The sequence below is a fragment of the Onychostruthus taczanowskii genome, unplaced genomic scaffold, assembly GCF_017590055.1.
Source record: "Onychostruthus taczanowskii isolate IOZ18803 unplaced genomic scaffold, ASM1759005v1 scaffold12, whole genome shotgun sequence".
Lineage (NCBI taxonomy): Eukaryota > Metazoa > Chordata > Aves > Passeriformes > Passeridae > Onychostruthus > Onychostruthus taczanowskii.
Genome location: NW_024498351.1, coordinates 10,338,176 through 10,363,763, shown reverse-complemented (window position 1 = coordinate 10,363,763; position 25,588 = coordinate 10,338,176). Strand labels below are relative to the sequence as shown.

Genomic DNA, 25,588 nt, shown 5'->3' with positions numbered 1-25,588 from the left:
ACACCCAATACTTTTTATTTCTCATTTAGTGTATGCCAGTTTTGACTTGACTCACTGAAATTACTCACGTATTTAATTTCACTATTATACTGTGGAATTATAAGATTAGCTGAAATACTCTATCTATTCATAAAAAATAGTTACTTTTGTGAATATCTAATAAGAAAATGGAGGGGCTGCTGACACGTGGTTTCTGAAAGTAAAAAGGCCCAGCCTGGGACACCCTCTCTTGTCAGGATGTAGTCTGCATTTATTGCACTAGTGCCTCTGTGCAGTGCTACTCAGCTGCAGACCATGCTGAAAAGCAGAATTCTCATTCCTAATTATAAACAGTATCTTCAAAGACACATTTCCTATAATTTACTGTAATAATATACTCAACTTCCTCTGGTAAATGTATAGCATTTATAAAGAACATAGCTACATCACTGAAAACAGTTTTGAGTTTTGCTTTCATTTTATAGTCCTTAATATTTTGTTGTCCTTTTTTTTTTTGCTTTCACATATTAATGCCTGAACATATTACATTCTTTAAAAGTTTCATCTTTTAGCTACCTTACTGATGATTCGCACCTATTGAATCATCTTGTTTCTGAAAGCATTTGCTTCATAAAAAATACAAAAAAGAAAACAAAAAAGAAATAATAACAGTATTGACTGATTCTCTAAAATCCTATTGTATTTTTGCAGTTGGATAAAACACACAGAGCTTGACACATTCCTGAAACTCTGACTGAGAGTGTAACATAAATGGTAATATTAACATAATCATCTTGATCTTTCCCCCCAAGAATAACATAACTCTAATTGTTCCAAGATCACATGTCCTTTCTCCCTCTTTCAGCCTCATGAATAATTTGGCTCATCTTTCTCACTGACATAAACACAGAATCTTGCTGAAGGTCATGCAACATGCCCAGTATCTTTTCATTCAGTTGCAATTCAGCACTGTACCCTGTGCCTTGTATTATTTTACACTCATGACATGCAGTTGTAGACTGTTTTCATGGTGGTGTAATGCCTGATAGTCAGTTCACAGAGTGAATGGTAAACACTGATGTTTCAAAAGCTAATTAGTGGTGAAGATTTGTTGTTTATTGCCCTATCACTGTTTATTCAGCTGGAAAGCCATGGGCCAGGCAAGGTCAGCAAAGGTAATTTGAGAAATGATCTTTGTTTCATACAACAAGAAGTTGAATTAAATAAGATTATTTGATAAGAAAAGAAAAGAATTAAAGAGTCTGATGCATCTGACATTATTAAGGTAACAGTTTTTAGGCCTTTAGCTCACCCAGCATCCCCACTTTAGCTCATCCAGCATCCCCACTATCCCCCAACCAATATATCTGTCTAAAGACAAAAGCTCTCTCAGGTTTGACAGAGAACTGAAATTCTTCTATGTCTGGCTCAGCGACTTCATTTCTAGCCTTGAGCTTCATCTCATCAGTGTTCTCTGAAGCAATACTGTCTCCAGTTTTCAGCAGCCAGAAGGAAATGTACAGGAAATCATGAGGCAGGGAAGTGGATGCAGAAAAAGAGAGGAACCAAAACTCTTATCTGTATGAAGTGTTCTCAGTTAACCTCAGCTTATACATGGAAAGTTTTGTGCTGGGGGGAGGGATGGGGATAGAGAGGTTCTCACCAGACCTTCTTTTATTTCTTCATGTCCTAAAAATTTGGTAGCTTTTTAACAGTGGTGCCAAACACTCTGAATCCAGTTTTCTGTGACATCACTGTGGAATTTTCCCTTCAGATCACAAGAGGTGTGGATTTCACCCTTTCCTCAGCCAATAATTTATGCAGACATATCTGCCCTTGCCTTAGCACATCAGCACAGCTAGACTTTCTGCAGCACACGTCACTGACGAGCCTGAGAACAACGCTTTCAACACAGATACAAGCGCATGCAGAAATGGTCCACACACATGCTGCACAACCAGGAGAGACCTTTCCATCAAGAGAAGATACTGCAAAGCCTCAAAAGAAGAACCTCAAAAAGCAAATTCAACCATAATAAGCTGTTAATTTCAAGAAGAATCGTACATGCTTTTACATAAGATAATGTTATAGTGACCACATAATCAGTGGGTTGTTTCCTTTACAGACTGTCTGTGACATACTTTAGGAAAGACTTTCCCCCAGAAATGAGTAACAAAAGTGGATCACAGCAGAAAATGTCATCTTCAAATAAGCTGAGAATTTTTCTTCCTCTGGGAGGAGCAAAGGAGGGAGTCGCAGTAAAGGCATAAAATAAGTTACCTTTGTAACCCCATGTGCTAAAAAATAAAGCATAAGGGGAATAAAATGTAATTGGTCGTTCCTGTCCTTGTAGAGGATAAAACTTGTAGAAGATAAAAAAAGGAACCACCACAGGAAAATAACAAATCCAGAAATGCAGAAGAGAAATAGTTAGCACTGCATGTTATTATGAGGTATAAATAAAAACCACCAAGTTCATGAGGTTCATGCCTAATATTTTTTTTAATTTATTTTGAATTGTATCAAAAGGTAAGGAGGCGAAACAAGAACAAAACACAAGCCACAGTGTTCTGGGGCACATCAGACTAAGATATTTCTGAAAGGACTGATACAAAGCTAGGTACCAAAAGAAGGGTGTCCTTTTTGCAAGAACGTATGCTGGTTAAAATAAATTAATAAATCAAGTGCTTTGAACTAACACCCAAGCTGTCTCCTTCAAGGCAGGAATACCTATCCCGTCCTGTGGCACCTCCTCCCACACCATTCTGGCATGTTTGGTGCAGGCCAGAAGTTCCCAGGACTGTATGATTTCTCCATCTCCATCCTAAGATCACTTGTAAGCCTTTCAGTTGTCCATATCTTTCCCAAAAAATGGGACGGTACTCAACAAAGAAAGCAGTGATGATCTAGCTTGGAATTTCACTCTTTCAGATATTCACAGAATAATGTGATTACAGATTATAATGACTAAAGTAACAATCTTGGGTAATAGATATAACTAAAACTAAAACACTGTTAGTATTTTAGAAAACAATTTAAATGAGGTAAATTAGCATGCTGAAGATATATATCCTAATAAATATAGTTATTCTTTTTTCATCAGTATTCATGCAAGATCATCAATATAATTGAGGCTAGAATTTTTTAAAAAGAAACAAAAGAGTAACATCACCATACTGAAACAAGTCATTTCTCAAAATCAAAATTTCCTTTTTACTTTATGAGAAATACAGCAAGCTAATTTCTAAATGGAATATCCCCTCATATATTTATGTTGATGGCATATTAATACAGCTGGTTTGCTGAATACTATTTAAAAACTTCCTTTTTGTTTAGTTTCTCTGTGGTTACCTTTCATTGTGTGGCACTCAAGCTTGTCTCAGCCATTCCTGTATGTCACTCCACCTACGGGATGGAGAGACTATAACCACACAAAATGTGCAACTTAATCTTATCTTAGATTTTTAACTGCATGTTTACAAGGCTTCCCTGATTACGCTGTTCAGATAAAACTATTAGCAATACCAAAGTTCTGTTTGCTGTAAGGTAAAAGGCTGCCTTTAATCAAATGATGTTATAGTTTCATAGGAATAGAATCTGATCACTGAAGCACTACGTATGAAGTGTCAGGGTTTACCTACAGCAGGTATTGTAAAAAATTTTTTAAAAAACAACATTGCCAATTTTATCATTCATGCATTTTCATGTATTTAGAAAAATATTATACAATTATTTAATCACAGGTAAACTAGGGAGTTTTTTATAGCTTAACCAGAGCTAGGATATACACCCAGAAGACCTTTTATAGTTCCTGCTCAAATCAGCAGACCAGTCCTCTGCATGCAGCTGATGCAAGCACTATTAGAAGGTGGGATGGAAAAATGCCTCACTAAGTCCACATGCTCACCTGACAGATGATAGTGATCACCCAGCAAAGGGCATGGAGAAAGTAATGTGGTGTCTGGCTCCAGCAACACAGGCTTATGTTCACCGAAACCTGAGGAGCCTGAAAGGATAGACCCTTGCAGATGGAAAGATGTGTGACTTTTCCAAATACAAAAATTCAGCCTCATATCACACATAGACTGACAGGCATCCAGACAGTGGCAGAGTGTTACCTGACTTAAAGGAGTTTGTCAGACTGGGACTCAGCTCTCTGACTTGCTCCATCACTAACTGATAAATAAATTCTACTCAATTGTGTTCAAAACCAGTACTTCAAGATAGGAAGAAGGAAAACCAAGTTCATAATTAGTGTGGTCAAGCTAGCACAAATCACAAGTCAGTGGCCAACAAGGACCTATGACTTAAACAGCTCCTCCCACCAAGTGAATGCTTTGCTGGAAGAGTTAGTAAGAAGAAAACTCCTTGACTGATTCCCTCAACTGCCAAGTTTGACAACACCAAATGAATCTTCCCCACTGTCTTCAATTTTCTCCATTCTGAAGACACTGAACACAAGAAGCCCTGGCTGTCAACAGCCTGATCTCACCAGCGCCTGCACCACTCCCAAGCACTGGATGCACCCATGTTCAACCCCTGCACTTCCTACATGCTGGGACCAGGAGCCCAGGCCCTTGACATAACTAGCTCAGCTCCCTGGAGTGGGTCTGCCTCCCTGTTTCTGAATCCTTTGTTGCTATTCCTCTTCAGTTTCTCCTGGGCAGACTAGTGACCTGCCGTGATGTATACCACAGTGTACTTCACATACACCTCCCCCTGCAATGAAATGCACTCCTAACACAAGCTTTTCTGTCAGTTTCAGCAAACGCTCTCTCATCTGATTGCTCCTCCATGAGCAGAGGAGCTTCAGCTACTGCTCCCTGGAAGCAATCAGAAGAGGACAGCAAGACCAAGGTCCAAGCCTGGCCATAAAAGTACTACAAACATCTGGAAATACAGACCTCCATGGTTTAACCCACTGAGTGGCCTTGCCACTCAGCTGAAGGTCACTCTGCGTCCTCCTCTTCTGATGCCACAAGGTCAGGGAGGAAGCACGGGAGAGTGGCACAGGACAGCGTCGGCACACACCAGATCCCTGCCAGATCCCTGCCTGTAGCTGGGCACCTACATCCTAATCCCTTTTTTGGCAGCTACACAGACTGCACAAATAGCACCAACCAAAGTCAAGCATTTTGCTCAAGCTAAAAGACAGATTTACCCTCTGTTGACAGAGCATTTAGACATCTATAGTCAGTGTCAGCTTCCCACAGGATGGGACCGCCTCAGATTGAGTTTAAACTGGAGCTGGGTGCTGCAATCCCGTTAGGAATAAAGCCCTTGGGGGAAAGCACGTGTGCCATGACTCTCAAGTGCAGCATTTTGGTTCTCAAGATTATCTAGGTGTGTTGGGGTGTTACCCCTTTCCTGCAGCACTTGCTCCCGCAAGCGTCTCTGAGAAGGGATGCGATGACCGGCGGGGGCTGCTCCGGACCGCCGGTCCCGCGCGGGCAGAGGGGGCTCGCACCCCCCGCACCCCCTGCCCTCCCCACAGCGGCCCCGCCGCCGCCGCTCGCTTCAGGCCTCCCCACCTCGCCCGCGGCAGCCGCACGTCCCTGGCCCCGTCCCAACCCCGCGCCCGAGGCTTCTGCCGCCCCCCGCGTCCCCCGCGGGCCCCGGGGCCGCCCCCCGGCCGGGCTCCGAGCATGCTCAGTGCCTCCCTGACCTACTTTCCCCGCCGGAGCCGGCAGCGGCGGGAGCGCCGCGGTACCCCAGCGGGCGGGCGGCGGTCCCGGGGAGGCGCTGCCCGCCCTCGCCTCCATCGCCCGCGCCGCCGGCACCTGCCGCGGCTGCCGGTGAGCCGCGAGCTGGCCCCGGTACCGCGGTGGCTGCGGAACTCCGCGGTGAGCCCCGGGCGCGCTGTCCCGCGGCGGCCCCGGGGGGAGCCTGGAGGGCCGGAGCAGGGTCCGGTGGCCGTGCCGGGGGAGCGCTGCAGCTCGGCCAGGCGGGCACGGCGCTTCTCCCGCGGCGGCTGTCGCTCGCTCGCTCGCTCGCGGCCAGCCCGGCGTGGAGCGCAGTATCTGCCCGCGCAACGGGAGCGCAGTAATGCTGTGTTCAGCATGAAAGTTCAGGAGATTATTTCAAATCAGCACCGAGTCATGAAGGAAAGTGGGTTTCGTAAGGCAAAAAAAAAAAAAAAAAAATTAAAAAAAAAAAAAAATCTCAAGGCTTTACCGGAGCCTTCCAGCTCCTGCACGCAGGATGCTCGCTGCTATCCCGCCCTGAGAAGGGGAATGGGAGGTGACGCCTCAGTGCACAGACCTCTTCGATGGAGCTGACTTCAAAGAGAGGTGAAGTTGTGCCGCCTTAAATTTAAAATGAAAGATGCCTCCTGATATTTTGCTTTAATTACCCGTTTACTTCACAGGCTAGCCTCATAAGATACTCAGTTTCATAACTGAACTGAGGGAACTAGAATCTAACACTTCAGAGTTGTTGTACAGAGTGGTCTTGAAATAATATTTTAAGTCCTGTTTCTGAACAGGGCCAATTCCACCAGTGTCGGACAAGGGAGCTTAAGAGAACACAAGAGCGCTACTGAGCAGGCACTTTTCTAGTGCGTTTGTCTGGAGAGCCTTGTAAGAGACTACACTTCCTAACAGCCCTCTTTCATTTGTTAAATTGAACCATCTCAAATGCAGCTACCCTGATAACCCTGCTTGGGAAAATAAAAGTACCAAATGTGGCAAAATCCTAAATGCGACCTCATTTGGTACATGTTTGTCTGAAGGACTGCAAAATTATTTCAAAAGGAGGAGCACAAAGGATTTAAGGAGAGGGAAATGTAGCATTTTCATTCTTTAGAGACATTATCTTGTAAAAGTGTTTTGTCTTTTCACTGCAGTAGGACAGACTACAGCAGATCTTTTTTCAGTGGAGATGATGTTTTGCATGGCAGGAATCCTTTGTCTGGCTTAGCGTGTACAGTAGCAACAGCACCATTGATATACTTGTGGTTGCTGTACTATAAATCCTTTTTTATTAGAAATCTGTCTGAGATTGCAGCATATCAACATCAGTTGATGCTGAGTGCAGCTCACACAGCTGGAGTGCACATTTTGCACCAATTTTTTTTTCTGAAGAATTCGGAGTGTTCAGAGGCCTGGACAAACAGCACAACAAACAAAAAAAATGTTTTGTGTCCACTGCATATTTCCTGTCCTGAAGGTTCATAAAGTTTAGCGATAAAATCAGTTACTCTTATAACATTTAACACATAGTGCAAGTGTGGTAGTGAATTCTGAAGTGATCTATATTGTATAGCTCCAGTTGCCTTCCTACCCCGTTCCATCACTTTTGCCTCCCTGCAGTTGGACAGGTCCTGCATGAATTTGGAGGAGGAGGATGAAGTTGGCACAGAACCTGGCCAAAGCACATGCATTCCTTTAACCAGGGGAACAAAACCCAAACCCAGCCAACAGAGGGTCCCATTTGAGACACAATGACAGGGGCTTCTGGGGAATGATTTAAATGGAAAAAAAACCAATCTCCGTTTCAGTTCTTGTCTACAGAGTTTGGAATGTGGAGCTGGCATTTCTTTTTTAGTTTAAGCTTCTTGCCCAGTGTAAGGCACCAGCGAGATGTGGATGCAGTTTACAACAGGGAGAGTGAGCTTGCCAGCAGCTAAAATAACCTGTACCAAGCTCAGCTAGCAAGGTCTGCTTTCTCTCCCAGCAAATTGCACTTTTATTAGAAGTCTTTGCAGGCACAAGTGCCTGTGATCCTACTTTGAGATGTCCTGGATTGCAATAATAGTCACCAGAAGACTGGTGTAAGACCAAGGTCTTAGATACTTCCTGAAATTTTTCATTCCTGCGATTCTGAGCTGCCATCCATTCATGCAAACTTGTGGGCTTTTTCAAATATCTCTCTGTACCCTTAATTTTGTTATTTAGTTTTGACAGTTGGCATTTGACAGTGTAATTTTCTGCCCATATACAGACCCACCGTAGAAACATCATTTCCAAGACAACGGAGAGGTTATCACTTTTCACCAGTTACTGTGATTAAAATTATCCATAGCAGCATTTTAGAGCATTTATCAGAAATAACAACCTCTATACATATGTGTATAAATAACTTTATTTTGGAAAAGGGCCACTGTATGTGGAAAGGAATTAATTATTGCATTAAGAATAACCTACCTAGCCCAGGCCTAATATTTAATTGATATGTGTCTGCCATGCTGAGAGTTTTAGTCCAAGAAAAGATTCTTGCTGATACTTTTAAGTCACGCAGGGGCCAGGGGACTGCAGCTACATGGGGGTGTGTGTGGTTCCCAGTCCTACGTGTGTGTGACTGTGTGGTATACACACAGTACTGGATGCTGAGAAAGTTATGTGCCTTTACTGTTACGCTTCTCAATGTGGCATAGACGTAACTGGCACACAAGTCTGAAATTATAGAGCTTCTTTAGTAAGCTCTTGAGGGCCTTCAGCTAAATTATTGCATACACATGGCAATATACAGTCACACTTGGAGAGGGCTGAATCGATCTTGTTTGGGTACAAGCAAGACTTAAGCTGCTGCGTGGTGCAAGGCAAACTTGTTTGAACCCATCTTCTGTCCCCTTTGTTACTTGTGGAGGAAAGAGGCACAGACACCTTTAACATGAAATAATAATTTTCAGTTGCCATCAGTCATGAGCACTTAGATTCCTTTAAATTTCCCCTCTGACAAGGTTAATCCTGTCCTAATCATGGCATCTATGTGTAACCTCTCTGCCCTGTATCCCAGCAACCAATAAACATGAAAGCCAGTCATTAAAAATTATATCCATCTTACAGTTCTGTAGGGATAGGGAAGAATAGTCATACTCAAATCTGTTTTGTCCTATTCTTTTTTCTTTTATGTTCCAAATAATATGGGAGTCTTTTGTTAAGACAGCATAATATAAGCTATATCAGTGTATTGAAAACATTCAGTTGATCAAAATTTAGAGTTTAGATAGAATTTTTAGCCTGCAAGGTCCTTCATATCTTTGTTTAAGCAAAACTTAGTTTTTAGTTTTGTATTATATTTAAAGGTCCTACATCTGGAATTTTCCTTTTTCCTTTGGACAAAGAAAACCACTAGACATACTTAAAGGATGGTTAGCTTTGACAGGCAGAGCTCAAAGGAGGAAGTGGAAGGAAGTGAGCTGAGCCGCATTCTGCATTGCTATGTTCTTAGCAATGAATCTCACAAAATTTGCCAAGAGCATATGAGATCTGTTGCATTTGCTGACTTTGGTTATTTAAATTGTTGACAGAATAATGCTTACAGTGTGCAGGAATAAATAGAAGATACAAGGTGTGTAAAAAAAATGAAAGATACATAGAACTTGGTGAGGCCAGGCAGAGCTCAGATGTACATGGAAGTGTGGGAGGGAGTCTCTGTGCATCTTCATTGTTCCTCCTTTCTCAACAGAGGGAACTCTTAAGCATTGATGCATCTGCATTTACTGCAACAGCAAACCAGCAGCAATGCTGGAAGTTTGCCAGGAGTTAAGCAAGGGACTCTTAAAGCCATACAATGTTTCTGGAATAAGAGTTTTGTATACAAAACTATATTGAAATGTAATTGTACAGCCTCCAGATAAATACAAACACAGAGGAAATCTAGATAATCTATATAAACAATTTTTTCATTTCTCAGAATAAAATTCTTCAAAGAATTTATGTCTAATAACACATAAGCTGAGCCTTGAAAAATCTCCACTATCGATAGTGTTGAATTTGCTTTATGATCTGGGTAACGTACAACTCAGTAGGACATTTTCATGACAGTACCTGCCTTGATGAAAAACAGCAAGCTTCTCCACTAAATATAGAGCAGTGCTTTTGCTGCAGTCATTAAAATACCACATAGAAAGAAAACACAGATTTCTCAGTGCATATAAGAGGGCACATCTGAATTGCAACTTTTTAGTGAGAAGTTGCCTGAGTGCTTTTGTTGCTTCAGTGTATTTTGTGAAAAGCTGATTTGATACATCAGAGATGCTAGAATTACAGGAGCTGTGGCATCAAAAGGGGATTTTCCAGAGGTTTGGTACCTACACCCTAGTGGTTTTAAATAACCTTTCCAATATTTACCCACTGACAGTCATCATTCTTTTTTAGGTTAATGGATTAGCATCTCTTGAGTGTTCATTGACATCAGGAGAGTGCACATCAGACTATTCAAAGACGTGGTTAAATCAATGGGTCCATTCAGATATCTAAAGTGAAGCTCTAGGATGCCATGTGCTTGCTAGTTTTGCAATATTGAGACATGAAGTAGGGTAAAGAGAATAGAGACATGAAGTAGATAAAGGAGGAGAAATTTACAGTAAAAAAGTTCTAAAACATTTGCACACAGATAAAGGCAACATGAAAACTCTTCCATTGTACAGCTGCTGAATAGAAGGGCATATGCTTCTTTCCCTAAATGAAAAGTCTGGATATTACATTAATTTTCAATTACACTTTATTGCTTTCTGCTGTCTTGCTGCAGTGTCTTATTACACTTTGGAACCCTGAAACTAAGACAGTTGTATCCTTATAATGCTTCTTTCCTTTGTTACCCCCTACAGTATTGTGTGTGTTCAGACCAAAATAATTTTAGAAGACAAAAACTGATAATAACTTAAGTTTTGATCAGGTTCTGCCATTAATGGTAGAATAAGCTACAGCACTTGATCATTTGATTTTTCCTTCTTTTTTTTTTTTTTTGTTATTTATCATTTATTACCCTACAAAAGAGATTGAAAAATGTTTGCCTGTAAGAACTTACCAATGCCTGCAAAACATACAATTAATTTATAGCCTTCTTTGTTACAATTTTTTTAAGACAGGTGTGCTAGAAAAGATCTCCAGGTTGCCATACTGACAGCTCTTCCTGTTCACTGCCCAGGGTCATACACTCAGAGGATAATGCATATACAGAAATTAAGCCCCCACATTCCTCATAGTCTATGAATCTGTACTTGTCATAATCTATGAATCTGTACTTGTAAATTATATACAGTCTCTCTTGAATCTTCATTGATTCCCAGCCCTTATTTTATCCTGTGTCAAGAAATCGAGGCAACAACCTTGAGGGAGATGTTTCTCCCCCTCTCCTCTATCCTTGTGAGACCCCACCTGGAGTACTGCATCCAGATCTGGGATCCTCAGCACAAGAAAGACGTGGACAGGGTGAAGGAAGTCCATCAGAGGGTAATGAAGATGCTCTGTGTTCCCTTGGTGGGAAATGAGTCTCCTCTATATGGTAAAGAGGAGATGTACCGTTCTTATCAGGTAAATGCAATGCAGAAGGCCAAATACTTTTTTTCAGGCTGTAGTCAACACTCTCAGCCTGTCTTATTATTCTAAAATGCTACTACTCAAAAAATTACAAAGGAGCTCATGAAGACAATTTCCCAGCATTCCATATAGCAATTTTTAAGATCAGACATATCTTTCCCATTGTCTTCCCCAAGGCAATTCTTGTATTTGTGTTTCTGGAGTATTACAGTTTCTTTAGGTTGGGGGGCTGCCTCTGGGGGCTGTCTGATTCAACAGCCTTTTCAAAGTACGGCCGGTGTATACGAGCTCAGTCAAGTTTTGCACTTCTCAAAGGATAGGGATTCCATAGCCCATCTGGGCAACCTATTGCAGGGCTTGACCTCCTGCATAAATGATTGTTTCATATTCATAATTTCTGTTCTTGCAGCATGTGTCCTGTGGCTCATATCCTTTCACAGCACATCTCTCAGAGGAGCCCATGTCTGTCTTCTCTATCCCCTCCCATCAGGTGGTTGAGGGCAGCAAGTGTGACACCAGGTGACTGAGCAGATATGGCCAGGGCTCAGCCCTGTTGAGAGGCTCAGCCCTGTTTCCTAAAGTTCCCAGGCAGCTGAAGGCAGCTGAAGAGACTAAATAAGCATATAGCTGGGGGCTGCTGCCCAGCTGGGAGGCCCCAAACTAGATGTGCAGAAGGAAGCTCTTCATCTTACAAACACCACCAGCAGATCACCTATTCAACATAGCCAGGGAAGCAGAAAGCCATGAAACTACAAAGGACTGAAATCCCCCACTCCAGGAGAATGAAGAGCAGCTCTTCTGAAACCAAGCATTAATATTTTATCAACTGACAAATGAGTAGAAAAATAAGTCAGAAATTTTCTGCTAGTTGTAAGTGAGTGACATTTCTTTTCCTCTGCATGTCTGGATCCTAATAATTAGACCTTTTCAATAGGTGGTTCTCACTCATAAGCCTATGAACTGGCAGTGAGCTTCTCACCTGTGTGGCATAAGTTCCTCCATTTGCATTCCTGTTTCACTAACACCTTTAACTTTTACTTTTACTCACTCTTAAAAGACATTGCCTATGGAAACTAGGAAAAGTAGCAAGTATTTAAATAATAAAAAACTAGCCTTAATTTTGTTTTGTAGCATCAGCCTTTATACTTCTTTTAGACAAGGGAGAGCTAGAATGAAAGTAATATAATTTTCTCGGTCACTTACACGCCAAGGAAGAGAGCATTGGGATGTTAAAGCTATAGGAGCACAATTTATGCATTATGCAGTAAGCTGGCTTCTTGTGCTTCACTTATGACTTGAATAACCTCACAGTTAATAGGATTACACATTATTCCAAGAACAAGAACAGGCCAGTCTTACAGATGTGAGCAAGCCAGGAAACAGTATGCATCACTGCCCTCCTTTTCTATTCTTTTGTGCTCTGTCATCATGTTGTTCTGCACAAATGCAGCACTTACAAGCATGACCCAATAGTCATTTTCTTTGGTGGCAGTAGTATGGGAAGCAAACACATCTATGACATGAAAAAATAAATGGGCAGTCAGAACATGTCTCTGATTAATGTTCCTAGATGTGTCTGTCAGTCCTAGATGTGTCTTCTGTTTAGACTGATGCCTGAGCTTGGACAGAGAAGTTTAAACTGTAGCTTTTGTCCACGTTTTCACATTAATTAGGAGTAAAACTTTCATGCTGCAGTCCCCGTTCCAGGGGACTTTTCTGGATAGAAATGTGTAGAGAGCGTGCTAGAGCTGGCTGTCATGTAACTTAAAAGAAAAGCTTGTCGTGTGTTCTCATGTGGCTCAAGTCTTTCCTTGGAAGTTAATCTCACAAGAAGTAAATCTGTTATTTTAATTTTTTCAATTTACACCATTTGTGTTGGGGAATGGAAAAACAGAACTATTTAATCTATGGACCACTGGCAAGCATTTTTGAGTGGTAAATGTTCCTCCAGATACAATACTGCAGGAAAGTTTCCTATATACATGTTCTAGTTGCTGGAGGAGAGTTTGGGAATTCCTTTCATTCCATCTTTGGAGGCAAGCCTGAATAGCTCAGAATAGTAAGAAGTGTTCTTTTTCCATTCCATACACCACGAATTTAAAAGTTAAAAAAAAAAAGTATATGTAACCACATTAATTATATTATATAGAGTTTTATTTCTTGTAAGTATTTTAGTGGTAGCTCATATGCTTTGGTGATTACATTCTTTCCATGACCAGAAATTAGCTCTTTGTTTATAGTGACCTTTTCATGGCAAAAATGCTCTGAGACTCAATCTGTTCCTACAGTGCGAGTCTCAGGATTGCAGATGTCCTCCTTCTTCAGAGTACTGTGTTACTCTCAGTCTCAAGGAGTTATTACAGGAATCTTTGTTTTAGTCTAGTCAATTCAGCTTTCTCTAACTTAGGTCAGATTAAAAGGTTACAGTTTTGGCTGCCTTCATCAAGTCTATCATAGGTCACAGCTAATTGCTGCCTCTCGTGGCCGAGATCCTGGGCGACACTGTACCCACTTCTCCAATACTCTGGATTCTCTTGCTGCTTTGCCAGATATCAGTAGCAGTCCTCTTTTGGTCTCAGTCTTCTCCCCATTTAGTTGTGTGATTAAACCATAACTTGTTACATCACTTATGTTTAGCAAAGCAGCTGGCTCCCAGATCTGTGTTCTCTGATATACTCAGGCTGCTCTTGCGCCTATGGCAAAGCAGGAGGACAGGAACTCTCAGCAAATCTTCCTTTGCATCAGCGTCTGGTGTGAGCACATTTTCTACCCTTTCAAATTGTCTCTCTGCTTCTCTCTACTTTACTAATCTGACTCTAGCATTTTTGGTCATGCCCAGCAGGTTTGCAGAGGACAAAGGACATTCAGGTCCCAGCATGGCCAGCCTGTAACTTTCTTGTGTCAGCTGGGGCTAAGAAAACCTTCTTTGGTTTCTTCCATCTCTTTTTGTTTCCTGATAACATTGGAGAAGATGCACACCAAAGGACAGATTGCCTACTGCTTCCTAGTTTCCCTGGGAACATTTGGCTAAACTTGTATCTTAAAACACCATTCTTCAGAGAGATCTCTCCCTGTCTCCTCAAACATACTCAGGCACTTCCCTGGATGGCATATGAAAGCAGCAACCATCATTTCCAAACATTCTGCTTTAAACCTACTGTCTGATTATTCCTCATGTTAGCCACCAAACTGTAGTTATTTCAAATAGAAATGTATCTACAAAGATATTTAGTATTTTCTTAATATTCTACATTCCATGAACATACATGGAATATCTATTTAAGAAAATACTAAATATTAACGTACATTCCCAGGAGTAAGGAGGAGTAGGTAAGAATCTTACATGTAGACATAAATGATTCATCTCTGTTTCCTAAGATTTACTGCAGCTGTTTGTGGTTCAATTCTGGGCCAGAGTGAAGGAGTCACTGTTACCTTCAGACTGGCCATATTGTGGACCAGTCGCACTTGCCATCACTACACAAAGGTACCGTTTCTGCTTCCGTACGCTCTGCATTCAAAACAAGTGAACATATGGAACAGGCAACGCCTTACTGCCTCACATCTCGCAAACCTCCACCCACATCCCTGTGCTCTGTGCAATCAGTGGGTCATCAGCTACCTTGATCAGCTTTCTGATACACTGTTGGTCCCTTCCTTACAGGTTTTCTGTTCAGCCTCTGTGGAGATGCTATTTCATTTTCTTCCGGAGTGCAAATTGTTCTCCACAATAAACACATTTTTTGATTGCTACTGATTTTTCTGCTGTAAAAATATATGATAGACCCAAATACAGTAATAACAAGCCCCAGACAGCAATTGGAACACACAGCTTAATCAGTTTATATTATCTTTTGCCCTTCCCATTGTCTTAATCCAGCCAGTCTCTGTTCCTGCTCTTTTGCCAGGAAGTGTGATTTTTGCTTTTCTGTATGGCGCAATGCAGATCTGTGACACTGTACAAAAACATTTTATAGACTGAATATATGTAATCATGAAGAATGTCAGTGTCCAAGGTTAATGGAGTAGTAGAAATGAGATGTGAACAGTTACTGAAGTGAATAGGCAGAACTGAAGGGTTTTTTCCCAAACTGCTGACTCAGACAGTGTACCTTGAAAAGCACAGACTCTACATGCTTTGCATAATTGGAAGTAGATTTCTGAAGTCATTGTTTATATAGCTTTATATGACAAATGACATTTGTATATTAGTTTAAAGTTAAAAATTATTCTGTCTCTTCAAGAGAAATACTTTGACAATCAGTAATTATAAAAGAAGAGAAAAAACAGGACAGGCTTGAAGCTGGGACAGACCTCTACATCATGCCAGCAGATTATCGAAAAAAACATAAGTTTTCATTTCTAATGATTCATCCTGTAAAATGGAAGAATTCATTTGCTTTTTCAATAACACTGTATCTATTTGTATTAAAGCAAGTTCATTGTTTTACAGAGAAGAGAGGATACATAACAAAACAACCTAAATCAAGTATGAAAGATGGTAATGTTGCTTTCTTTCCTTTTTGAATACAAAAGAAAATAAGGATGGGGATTTTTCCTTTGTTTCTTTTTATTTTAGTGTTTTGTTTGTATATAGAACCGATCTAGGGAACTGATCTTGTCAGCAGTTACTAAATGTTCTAAGGCATATGAGTTACCATGAGTCAAATGTATATTTAAGAAAATAGAAACTTTTTTGAAATGGAATTGTTCATTTGGGGAAAGTTGGTTAGATAGTTTCCTATATTCAGATTCCAGATAGATTCCTCTGTCTAATAAATTTCACTATGTTTCAGTTATTTATCTTAGAAACACATGAGCAAAACCAGTATAGTTGGATAGTCTGTGATTTTAATATGATTTGTGGCCTTCAGACTCTTAAATGAAATTTCCAAGGTGCTCATTTTGAGGCCAACACTGTGCCTTCAGTCAGTACTGAATGCCAATTGTGTTCACTGGGAGCATAATGAGGCCAATAGAGAGCACTTTTGTAAACCCCCCCGCCTCTGTCCAGAAACTGAAATCATTGCTTCAGAAAGGCCTCATTGTGGGTGATTAGTTGAAGGAAAATACTGAGGGTAAATGTGCAAAAAGTACACAGGCGAAATGCTTAATGCCACATAAGGAAAGGAAAAGTCCTAACTTCATTTGTATCTCAAAGGAACATTAATCATTATTATGTTACTAGCAAGTACTCTTTCTTACTAATCTGCTCTAAAAATAACAACACTGAAATTACTTTATCAAGCATGAAATACCCTCTTTTAAGAATAATCTTCCCGTGCTATATTTTATCTCACACAGCAGTAGCTTAAGAAAAGTGAATGGTCTGAGATGTTTTGTTGTATGTGCTGCTGTGTTTGGGAAAAAAAATGTGTATATCAAAGATTCCAGCATTAGATCCAAAAACCCTTCCTGGAATTGTTCTTTCTTACACCATGTTCATCTAAGACCATGCATGTGATAGAGCTGCAGCACCAAACTGGTAGTGACAGCTTTTATTGTGCTGTACCTCCGTTTTTCCTGTTGATTTTGCAAATGGTTAAAAACAAAAAAAAAGAAAGGAAAAAATCTGTTGAACTTTTGGCATAAAACTGTAGCTGCTACTGTAGCTAAACTGCTGCTAAGTGTCTAGGTGATAAAAGCTTTCTCCTACGCCTGTCACTCTGAACAACACCATTGTCAGGAAAATGTATGCATCTTTTTCCAGTAAGGATAAGGACTGTGATAACATTAGCATTTAGACAAGACAGTGCGCTGATGATTGTGAAATGCATTAATGGATGTGTCACTATTTTAAAAGAGCATATCTAATGGACTGTTTATATATGCCGTCTCACTGTACTTATTATTTTATAGGATATTTTAAGCATAAAATTGCACAGATCAAAGTAGAACACTCCTGTGACCTGCTCACCTCAAGGACTCAACAGAATCAGTTCCCAGCCAGTCGTGTACACCACTGAAGGAAAATGGACATACTGAACAGCCGCCACCTTTTGTACTTTCTGCCTACCACACGCCTTGTCATCTTATTAGCAGCTTTGACCACTGCTGAGGATGTGAGTAACAGCACTTTGAACCGCACTGACACACACACGGGGGCCGCGCCTGTGGTGGTCTCCCACATCGACCACATCATAGTCAAGGAGGGCAGTAGTGCCTTGATCGACTGCAATGTGCAAGGGAGTCCCAGCCCACGTTACAGATGGTACAATTCCAATGGCCGCCTGCTCCAAGAGGAGGAGAATAAAGGTAGGATCTTAGGAATAGCACTGATGTAGCCTGTCCAGAGACACTTCTGATTTCAGCAAGTTGACAAATAACCTGAATTTAATGGCCTGGCTGCATGAAAATAAATGAAAGCTTGGTGGCAGTTATAAATTTTTTATGCACACCTTGGAAGAAAACAGTAACTTTTTGTGTGTTATTTATAGCAACTCATAGCAAGAGGCTGAAGCAATTAACAGAAGTAGTAGACAGGCCTCTTTTCATTGGAAGACTTCATGTTTGTTCTGTTTCTCATTCTGTCCTCCTTTGTTCTTCTCTGGCACCAAAAAAAGATTAAAAAGCTGTTTCCCAACTCAAAGGAGGATTCTCCTGACATATGAGAATAGTTTGTTGGCGTAAACACAGCTAACTCCCTGGTATGCCTGCTGTCTTTATGTGCAGTGCCATGGTAGTGTGAGAAACAGAAGATGCCCTGAACAACCAGCTGCAAAACCTATACAGGGTAGCAGTCAGAAGGACAGGCCAAATTTGAGCCTTCCTGGCTTTAGTTAAGACTCTTCAGTGGCGTTTGCCAGAGACCATAATTACACAAGCTTATTTTCCTTAAATTGATGGTTTGGGTGATAATCCTAGTTATTCTTCTAGGGAGTGTTTGAGGGGAGTGTGAGTATATTAAAGGTGTTTTTCTTATGTAATCCTTCCATAGTGACTGCTTTGTTCACAGCATGATGAAATAAACTCTTAGTTTAATGTGCCTAATTAATGACTGACCTGACAGCGAACTCTGCTGTGACAGGAGTAACAATTGACCCAGCTTGATGTGAAAGAGCAGTGTGTATCTGTAAGAGCTTACTGTGTAACTGGTTATGTTTTACAGTACAGAATGTTATCATTTTCTGAGTTAAGCTAGAGAAAGGAACTACTTGAGCTACTAAGCAGATTTTCAAACATGACTTGTGTGGTTGTGGCGACATACAGTGATTAGTGTGCTGGAGTGTTTTGCTAAGGTTCACTAATAGAAAATTTCCCCTTTAGTAAGGCATCTAAATTTAGGTCTTTGTGTAGTCAGCTGAGAGAGGTAGCTAAAATAAACATTTAGGTAGATGAGCAAAAACTTTGACCAAATCAGTAAAAAGTGCAGATGTAGTATTAAGACAACATTACTTTAACTTAGAATTTCAGCAGTGCAATACCTCCTTTAAGAGACTGTCTTTCTGTAAGAAATGTTTCCTAGCCTGAGACCTTTCTTTGTGGTGTTAAGTATGGCATTGAATTGTTATCAAAACTCAGCAATGATACCTTTTCTAATCATTTTCTTATATGGGTCAATATGTCTGTCAGGATCCACTGGCATGGACCCAGTCACTGAGTTCAATACCATTATATCATTTATAACAGCTGGAGCCAGGATACATCACAAGGCACCTTGTTGTTTCACAATTAATTGAAACCTACTTTGCAAAAAGGACCAGTATTCAAATTCAAGGAAATACTGAGCAGCAAATACTCTGCATTTTTTGTTATGCTGGAGGTGGAGGAAGAAGTGTCGTCTGTTACAGATTCTAATATTTCCTCTGTAAAGGAGTTTTCCTCTGAATTTGCCTAAATTTAGCAGATTGGGGTAATTTTTTTTTAATGTGAAGGTCTGATTTAGACTGAGCTTTTATTTATTCTGCATTTTTTAATTTCAGGCAAAAAATGATTCAGCTGATTTCAAGAAATATGCTAGGGTAAAAAAATATTGTTTCATTTAAGTTAAAACTTCTAAGTAAGAGGATAAAAAGACATAATTAAGAACTGTCTGTACACATGGACTGAGGCAGGGATCTTGTGGGAATGCTTTATACGTAGGCTTCTACTGGAGATAATGTGAAACAATTTGGGTAAGCCACGTTTAACTAGAAAAACTTTGAGGAACTAAAAATCTTAATTCATTACCAATTAATTAAGTGGCAAATACAGTAATTGAGTTAATCTTGAATCACTTTAGCAGTGACAGGAGTGATGGGTTTTTAACATGTTTCAAATGCATTTTCATACCTAAACTGTTCTACTGTGCCAGGTTCAAAGAATATCAAGCATGCATGTATATGAAATGTATATGTCCATGCAGCAGACAAAGTTATCAATTATATTACATTGATAGAAATTACTTTTAAATGTAAAAGAAGTTCTGTCGTGGTGTGTAGAGGTTCTTACCAACAAACAAGGCATTCCCTGTCATGGCTCTTCTCCTTTCCATCTATTTTACTTCTCCTATCCTACTTACCTCTCTTTAAAATTATACTTCAAAATCAGTTTCTGAGCACCTCAGAGTGTAGGCAATGTAGTCTATGATGTCTGAAATGTTAGGGGTTTTAAAGTTTACATGAACAGAATTATATGAGATACTGTAACAAAATGCCAAAAATAACCCAATTTTAAACAAATGCATTTTCAGGGAACAAAACAAGGAGGGTTTAAGTAGGTTTTTCTGCCTCACAATCCCATTGATCCTTCTTGAAGGATCCGACTCCTTCAATTCACTTCTTTGAGGAAGTGTGACCTGTGTTTGGGAGGCTCTCTGGAGTAGTCCTATGTTTGTAGCTTAACTGACCACAAGATTGAGATAGATGGGATGCATATTAGCATTTTCTATGAGACCCTTTTAGGGCATGCTCTGACTATCCAGAGTTGATGTCAGGGATTTGACAGTTGTAGTAACATAGCTAGGATCCCAGGCCTTTATGAAGGTAAATTCTTTGTCTTCTTGTGAACATTATTTCCTTCTTCCAAAACATGAAGCCAGTTTGATAAAGCTGATATTTAAGACTATGCTGATCATGTGACAAAATACTTCTAAGTTACTCTGTTTCCTCTCCAACAGGAAAATGGTGGTTTCTTGACAATGGGCTACTAAACATTACCCGCGTGTCATTTGAAGACAGAGGTAAATACACGTGTGTTGCATCTAATGCGTACGGCAGTGTTAACAATACTGTGACGCTGAGGGTTGTTTTTACCTCTGGAGATATGGGAATCTATTACATGATTGTCTGCCTTGTGGCTTTTACCATTGTTATGATACTGAACATTACTCGGTTATGCATGATGAGCAGTCATCTGAAGAAAACCGAGAAAGCAATCAATGAATTCTTCAGAACAGAAGGGGCAGAGAAACTTCAGAAGGCCTTTGAGATTGCAAAGCGTATCCCAATTATCACATCAGCCAAAACGCTCGAGCTTGCCAAAGTAACCCAGTTCAAGACCATGGAATTTGCTCGCTATATTGAAGAGCTTGCTCGGAGTGTACCTTTGCCACCTCTCATCATGAACTGCAGGACTATAATGGAAGAAATTATGGAGGTTGTTGGTCTGGAGGAGCAAGGACAGAATTTTGTACGGCAGGCGGCAGAAGGCCAGGAGACCACTGAAACAGATGAGCTTTATATGATCCCAAATGCTTTGACGCGCAGTGAATCTCCCACAGCTGACTCAGATGCATCGTCACTGCATGAGCCACCTCAACAGATTGCAATAAAAGTGTCAGTTCACCCATTGTCCAAAAAGGACTGCATGGATGGTCAGTCACAGGAAAGCATGCAGTTGGACACCAAGGAAGAAGACTCTCCTCAAACACCAGCACTTCCTGCGGAGCCCCCTCCTGAGCCTTCTGCTGAACTCAGTTCTGATGACACAGCATTGGCAAATGACAAAAATACATGCGTTATATATGAAAGCCATGTATGATAGTTACTCCTGAATCTATGCATAGCAGGAAAATCAGGTGGAGCTCTTTTAAAAATACATATTGTACTTGCCGCTAAGCCTTATCTGGAGACTATCATAGCAAAAGCATGTAAGTGGATTATTTGGCACTTTCTTCTCAGTTTGAGTTTAGTTTACCATGATGTATGGCAGAGTAATTGCTATTACATTAATATTAATTGCTCTTTTTGATTAGGAGTATTTCTAAGAAACATTTACCTCAGCAGTTTCTAGGTTGGAGTCACCTGTAGTGGCTCCTGGAAGTCACTGGTAGTCTTTGGTGTAGGACACTTGAACTTACTAAACATAAAACTGGTTTCCATTTTCCTCTTTCACTCTCGTTATTTCCATCTATTGCATTTTTGCAAATATTAACTTGTGAATTTGAAATATTGCCCAAGAGGCAGCACTCCAGTAGCCAAATAAAATCCTAATAGATCCCATTTACAAAGCCTGTTTGCTCAGCTGCATTGTGATTTACAGGGCTATTAAAGAAAGTTAAAATGTTTCCATTTCATTTGAGACCACACTGCTTAGCCACATGGGAAATAGTTTTCCCTTTTTCAGGGAATGAAGATGCCAACAATTGTTTGTTTTGCATGAAGAAACAACTTTGAGGGGTATATTACAGATGGGAAAGCCATCAGAAAGTTGCAGTTCAACAGCTCTGCAAGGTTTTTTTGCATACATTTGAGCATTTTCTATGTTGCCAGAAGTTTATATGGCAAACAGCTGCAAATATGCAAGATGTCTTGTTTTGAAGTAATTTGAAAGCATGTACTACCTTACCAGAAGATTTGTAGGTTCCATAACAGTCCTGCAAATGAAGTTGATAACAAGGCTGAATGGCAAAATACCCTTTATTTTGGCTTCTTAATTTTGATATTCTGAAGATCAATCCTAAATTCATATATAAGCATCAGTTTGAGAGTGTTTTATCCAAACTGAAAAAAAAAATACAATCAAGTGTCCTATAAAATTACAAAGACAGTCATGTAACTGTTAAATGTGATATAATGGCATTGAGATTTTGGGAACCTCCTACATGTAGGATGTTCACTGCTCGAGTACATGTGACTCTACCCCAGTAAAGCTTTAATGATCGTAGCAATTGTGGCATTAAAAAGGATCAACATCTCTGCCAGAAAATGCCAGGAGTGGAAGGGAAGTAATAATTTCTCTTGCAGATAGACAATAAAAAGTACCTTCTCTGCAGTGAGTCTGGAAAGAAAGCACTTACAAGGAGTTTGTGTAGGGTTAATAGCATATTACTTAATTACCTGACGCATTTAGTTTGAAACTAATGAACAAATTATCACCTTATAGTGTTTAAAAAGGATTGTTATAAATACAGATACTTAAAATAAATCTGGAATCAAGTACACTGTAGAAAAAGAAGTCTCTTAGGTCTATGGGGAGATGATCCATGGATGGCTCTCTGGACATTTTAAGAAAGCAGCCACATCTTCATAAGGTGTCTGTTGGAGGCAATCAGTTATATTAACTGCACAGGTAATCAAGACCAGACAAAGTCAGTGTTGCAGATACATAAAAGAATCCTTGATAATGAACTGAGGTCTTGTGTCAACTTCCTCATGTTAAAGTGCAGAGCCTCACCAGCAGTGCAATACAGGAATACCCCATGACTTACATAGGTGATGCAAAGATGGCTCCATATTTGTCTTTCTGTGGTTATTAAAAAAAAAAATACATGTTTAATAATGGATTTCAGATTTTACAACCAATTTGTAAGAAATGGCAGCATTCAGATGTCTCATCTTTTTGTGCTCACCACAGTGGCACGTTTCTACACAAAATGCATTTGCACATGCCCAAAAGGAAACATGCAAGGGCAAAGTCCCATTAGGAATGTGACTGGAAATATTTGCGTTCCAGCGAAGCAATATATATGTAAGACAGAAGTTAGTTTAAAAGAATACCATAAAGAACCTCACTTCTGACCAGCGTGATTAACAATAGTATGGTGCAAACTGTTAACTTCTTGTCTGAATCCAAAGGACATTTCTACGTAGTGTTCACATCAGTTTTTCAAGTTACTTGATTTGCTTCTGATATGAAAAAGAGCAAGGGCAGAAACAAAAGCAGGAACTTGCACTAAACTCCTTCAATTCACCTTAACCTCCTGAGAAGAGGTACATTGACGTTTCTGCCTGTCCAGCATTTACAAACAATGCCCATGCATTCTAAAGTTACCTACCTGGTGCCCAACTAAGATTGCACAGATAAGCAAGGATGTTCTCCTTGAAAGCATAAAAATAACTTTTAAGTTACACTCTTTTTTTTTAAAAAAAGTTATAAAAATATTTATTACAGTATTTTAATTTTAATCTTTTTAAACCATGAATTTTTTACAGTAGAGATCAGACTCCTTCATGTATTTCTATAGTGTTCTGACCCTGCTTCTCTCAGGCTGTCCTCCAGCCTCTTTATTCTTTATTTATTGAGAAACATTTGAGAGCAAACAATCCCCATGGATTTCTTCAGTATCACTGTGTAAACTTCCTTGAAGATACAAATGATGTTTTTCCCTAGAGGTTGCCCACAAAGGGCACGTTTGAAGTACACACAAACGCACATGGCAAACCACATATAAGCAACCGGTACTCGGATTAGATACGTGCAATACATGGAGTGCTGGATTCCTGCTGTTGCAAGGTCAGAGGGAACCCTGAATTTTCTAGAGCTGGAGTCACTCAGAGATGAGAGTTCACAGGTAGGACTGCTCCAACCAGTCTGGACATTTAGCTTTGTGTTATTACCATCTGAATAAAAACTGAACAGCGCTGTAGCTGAAGAAAATACAGATTTTATACAGAACCAATGGGTCTGGTTTATGTGGTTTTCTGGTGGTTTTGTGTCTGCTGCTCAGTGTCTTATGCACACATTATATGACACTTCTAAGCCTAAAGCTTTTTATACACTTTCAGAAACTTCCTTTGTGGAAGACAGATGGGAAGCAAGACCCAAACCTGTCTTTCCTGTTCCAAACTTTCTGGCTGTGCTATTATAAAGTATGCAATTGTATCTTGCAGTATTTCTTAGCAAATGGCTATTTTATTGTCCAAAAACACAATTAACAAACATAAAATTAATAATGGCTCTAAGAAAATATTAATGTTTGCATTGTTATACATTTTCATGCACCTTAAGCACTTCAGGGGCATTAATCTGTTCCCATCTTTGGACTATGCACACTTTTTGTTACATTTTTCTATTTATTGTACCACCAAACACTAATGGTTCTTAAAACACTCAGAATCTGGAAAATCCAGTCCAACTGAAATTGCATTCTAAAAGCAAAGGAACACCAAGAGATTTGCATAATTATTTACACCATTTTCAAATATTTTTGCCAAACTTCATGAACGATTACTAGATTCTGCAGCAGAAGAAACCAGTGTTGGATTTAAATTTCACGCTTATTATTCTTTTCTCAGTAAATTAAGATCATACTAATCAGACCACTTAAACATAGTATTCACTAACTATTTTCTCAACATTTTATTTTTGAGCAGCATTTGTTTCCTGCTGATCTTTTTTTGTTCTCTGATTTGAGCATGTTTGTGATGAAGCCTATCCTTCAGGGGTTTTTTGTCTATCATATAAAAAATTTAAAAGAACCCATAGACCAGCATTTTATGCAGGTTTGTTGGTACTTGGTAAGGCACAGAAGTACACTGCTGTGCTTAAAAATTACTGTATAATCATAAGACTTGCAAAATGGCATATACAGGCAGATGTTGATTTTTTTTAAATCAGTGCCTGTTTTATTCTAATGTAGATACTATATCAGTTCCTTGATTTGCAGTTACCTTTTGACAAAAGTACTGTAACATATAACCAGGGCTTTCTGACTTTTAGTTTGGTCAGATTAACTAATTCTAGAAAGTGTTAACAGTGTCAGATTTTCAAAGTTCTCATGGGATATCTTGGCAGCATGCTATTTTAAGAGTTGGCCTCTTGAGTATGCCATATTTAGTGGGACAACTGAAAGCTTCTTAGATGCAAAGGAAATGCTTGCACTAAAGTCTTGTAAGTTATATTTCATTTATTATGAAAACCTTTTTGATTTTACAAGAAATGTAAGACAAATATGAATGTGTTCTTTTGAGAAGCAGTTGCTGTATTTTAACTGTTATGATTTTATAGGTCATGGCCGTAAACCACAAAGAGAAAAGTTCATGCTGAAGTGGCAAAATGAAATGTGATATAGCTTGTACATTGATCATTGTTTCAATAAAGAATTTGCACAGAGTCTACTGAGTTTGTACACATTCAACAAGATATTTACAGTGCCACAACACCACTTTCCCACAGAAATGGATACTTAATAGCATACATCCTGT

General features: G+C 39.8%; 1 protein-coding gene across 3 annotated transcripts; it reads left to right on the top strand.

Annotated features, from left to right (window-relative positions):
• Window positions 1-6,242: 6,242 nt before the first annotated feature.
• Window positions 6,243-24,739, top strand: MFAP3L (microfibril associated protein 3 like). Of its 3 annotated transcripts, none has more exons than XM_041395790.1 (3): window positions 6,243-6,269; window positions 17,103-17,498; window positions 20,341-24,739. In XM_041395790.1, the coding sequence occupies exons 2-3, from the start codon at window positions 17,216-17,218 to the stop codon at window positions 21,201-21,203; spliced, it is 1,146 nt and encodes a 381-aa protein (XP_041251724.1). In that variant the 5' UTR covers window positions 6,243-6,269; window positions 17,103-17,215; the 3' UTR covers window positions 21,204-24,739. The 3 variants fall into 3 exon arrangements, with proteins under 3 accessions (XP_041251724.1, XP_041251723.1, XP_041251722.1); XM_041395789.1 differs by lacking the exon at window positions 6,243-6,269 and adding an exon at window positions 12,042-12,113; XM_041395788.1 differs by lacking the exon at window positions 6,243-6,269 and adding an exon at window positions 12,043-12,117.
• Window positions 24,740-25,588: the final 849 nt, after the last annotated feature.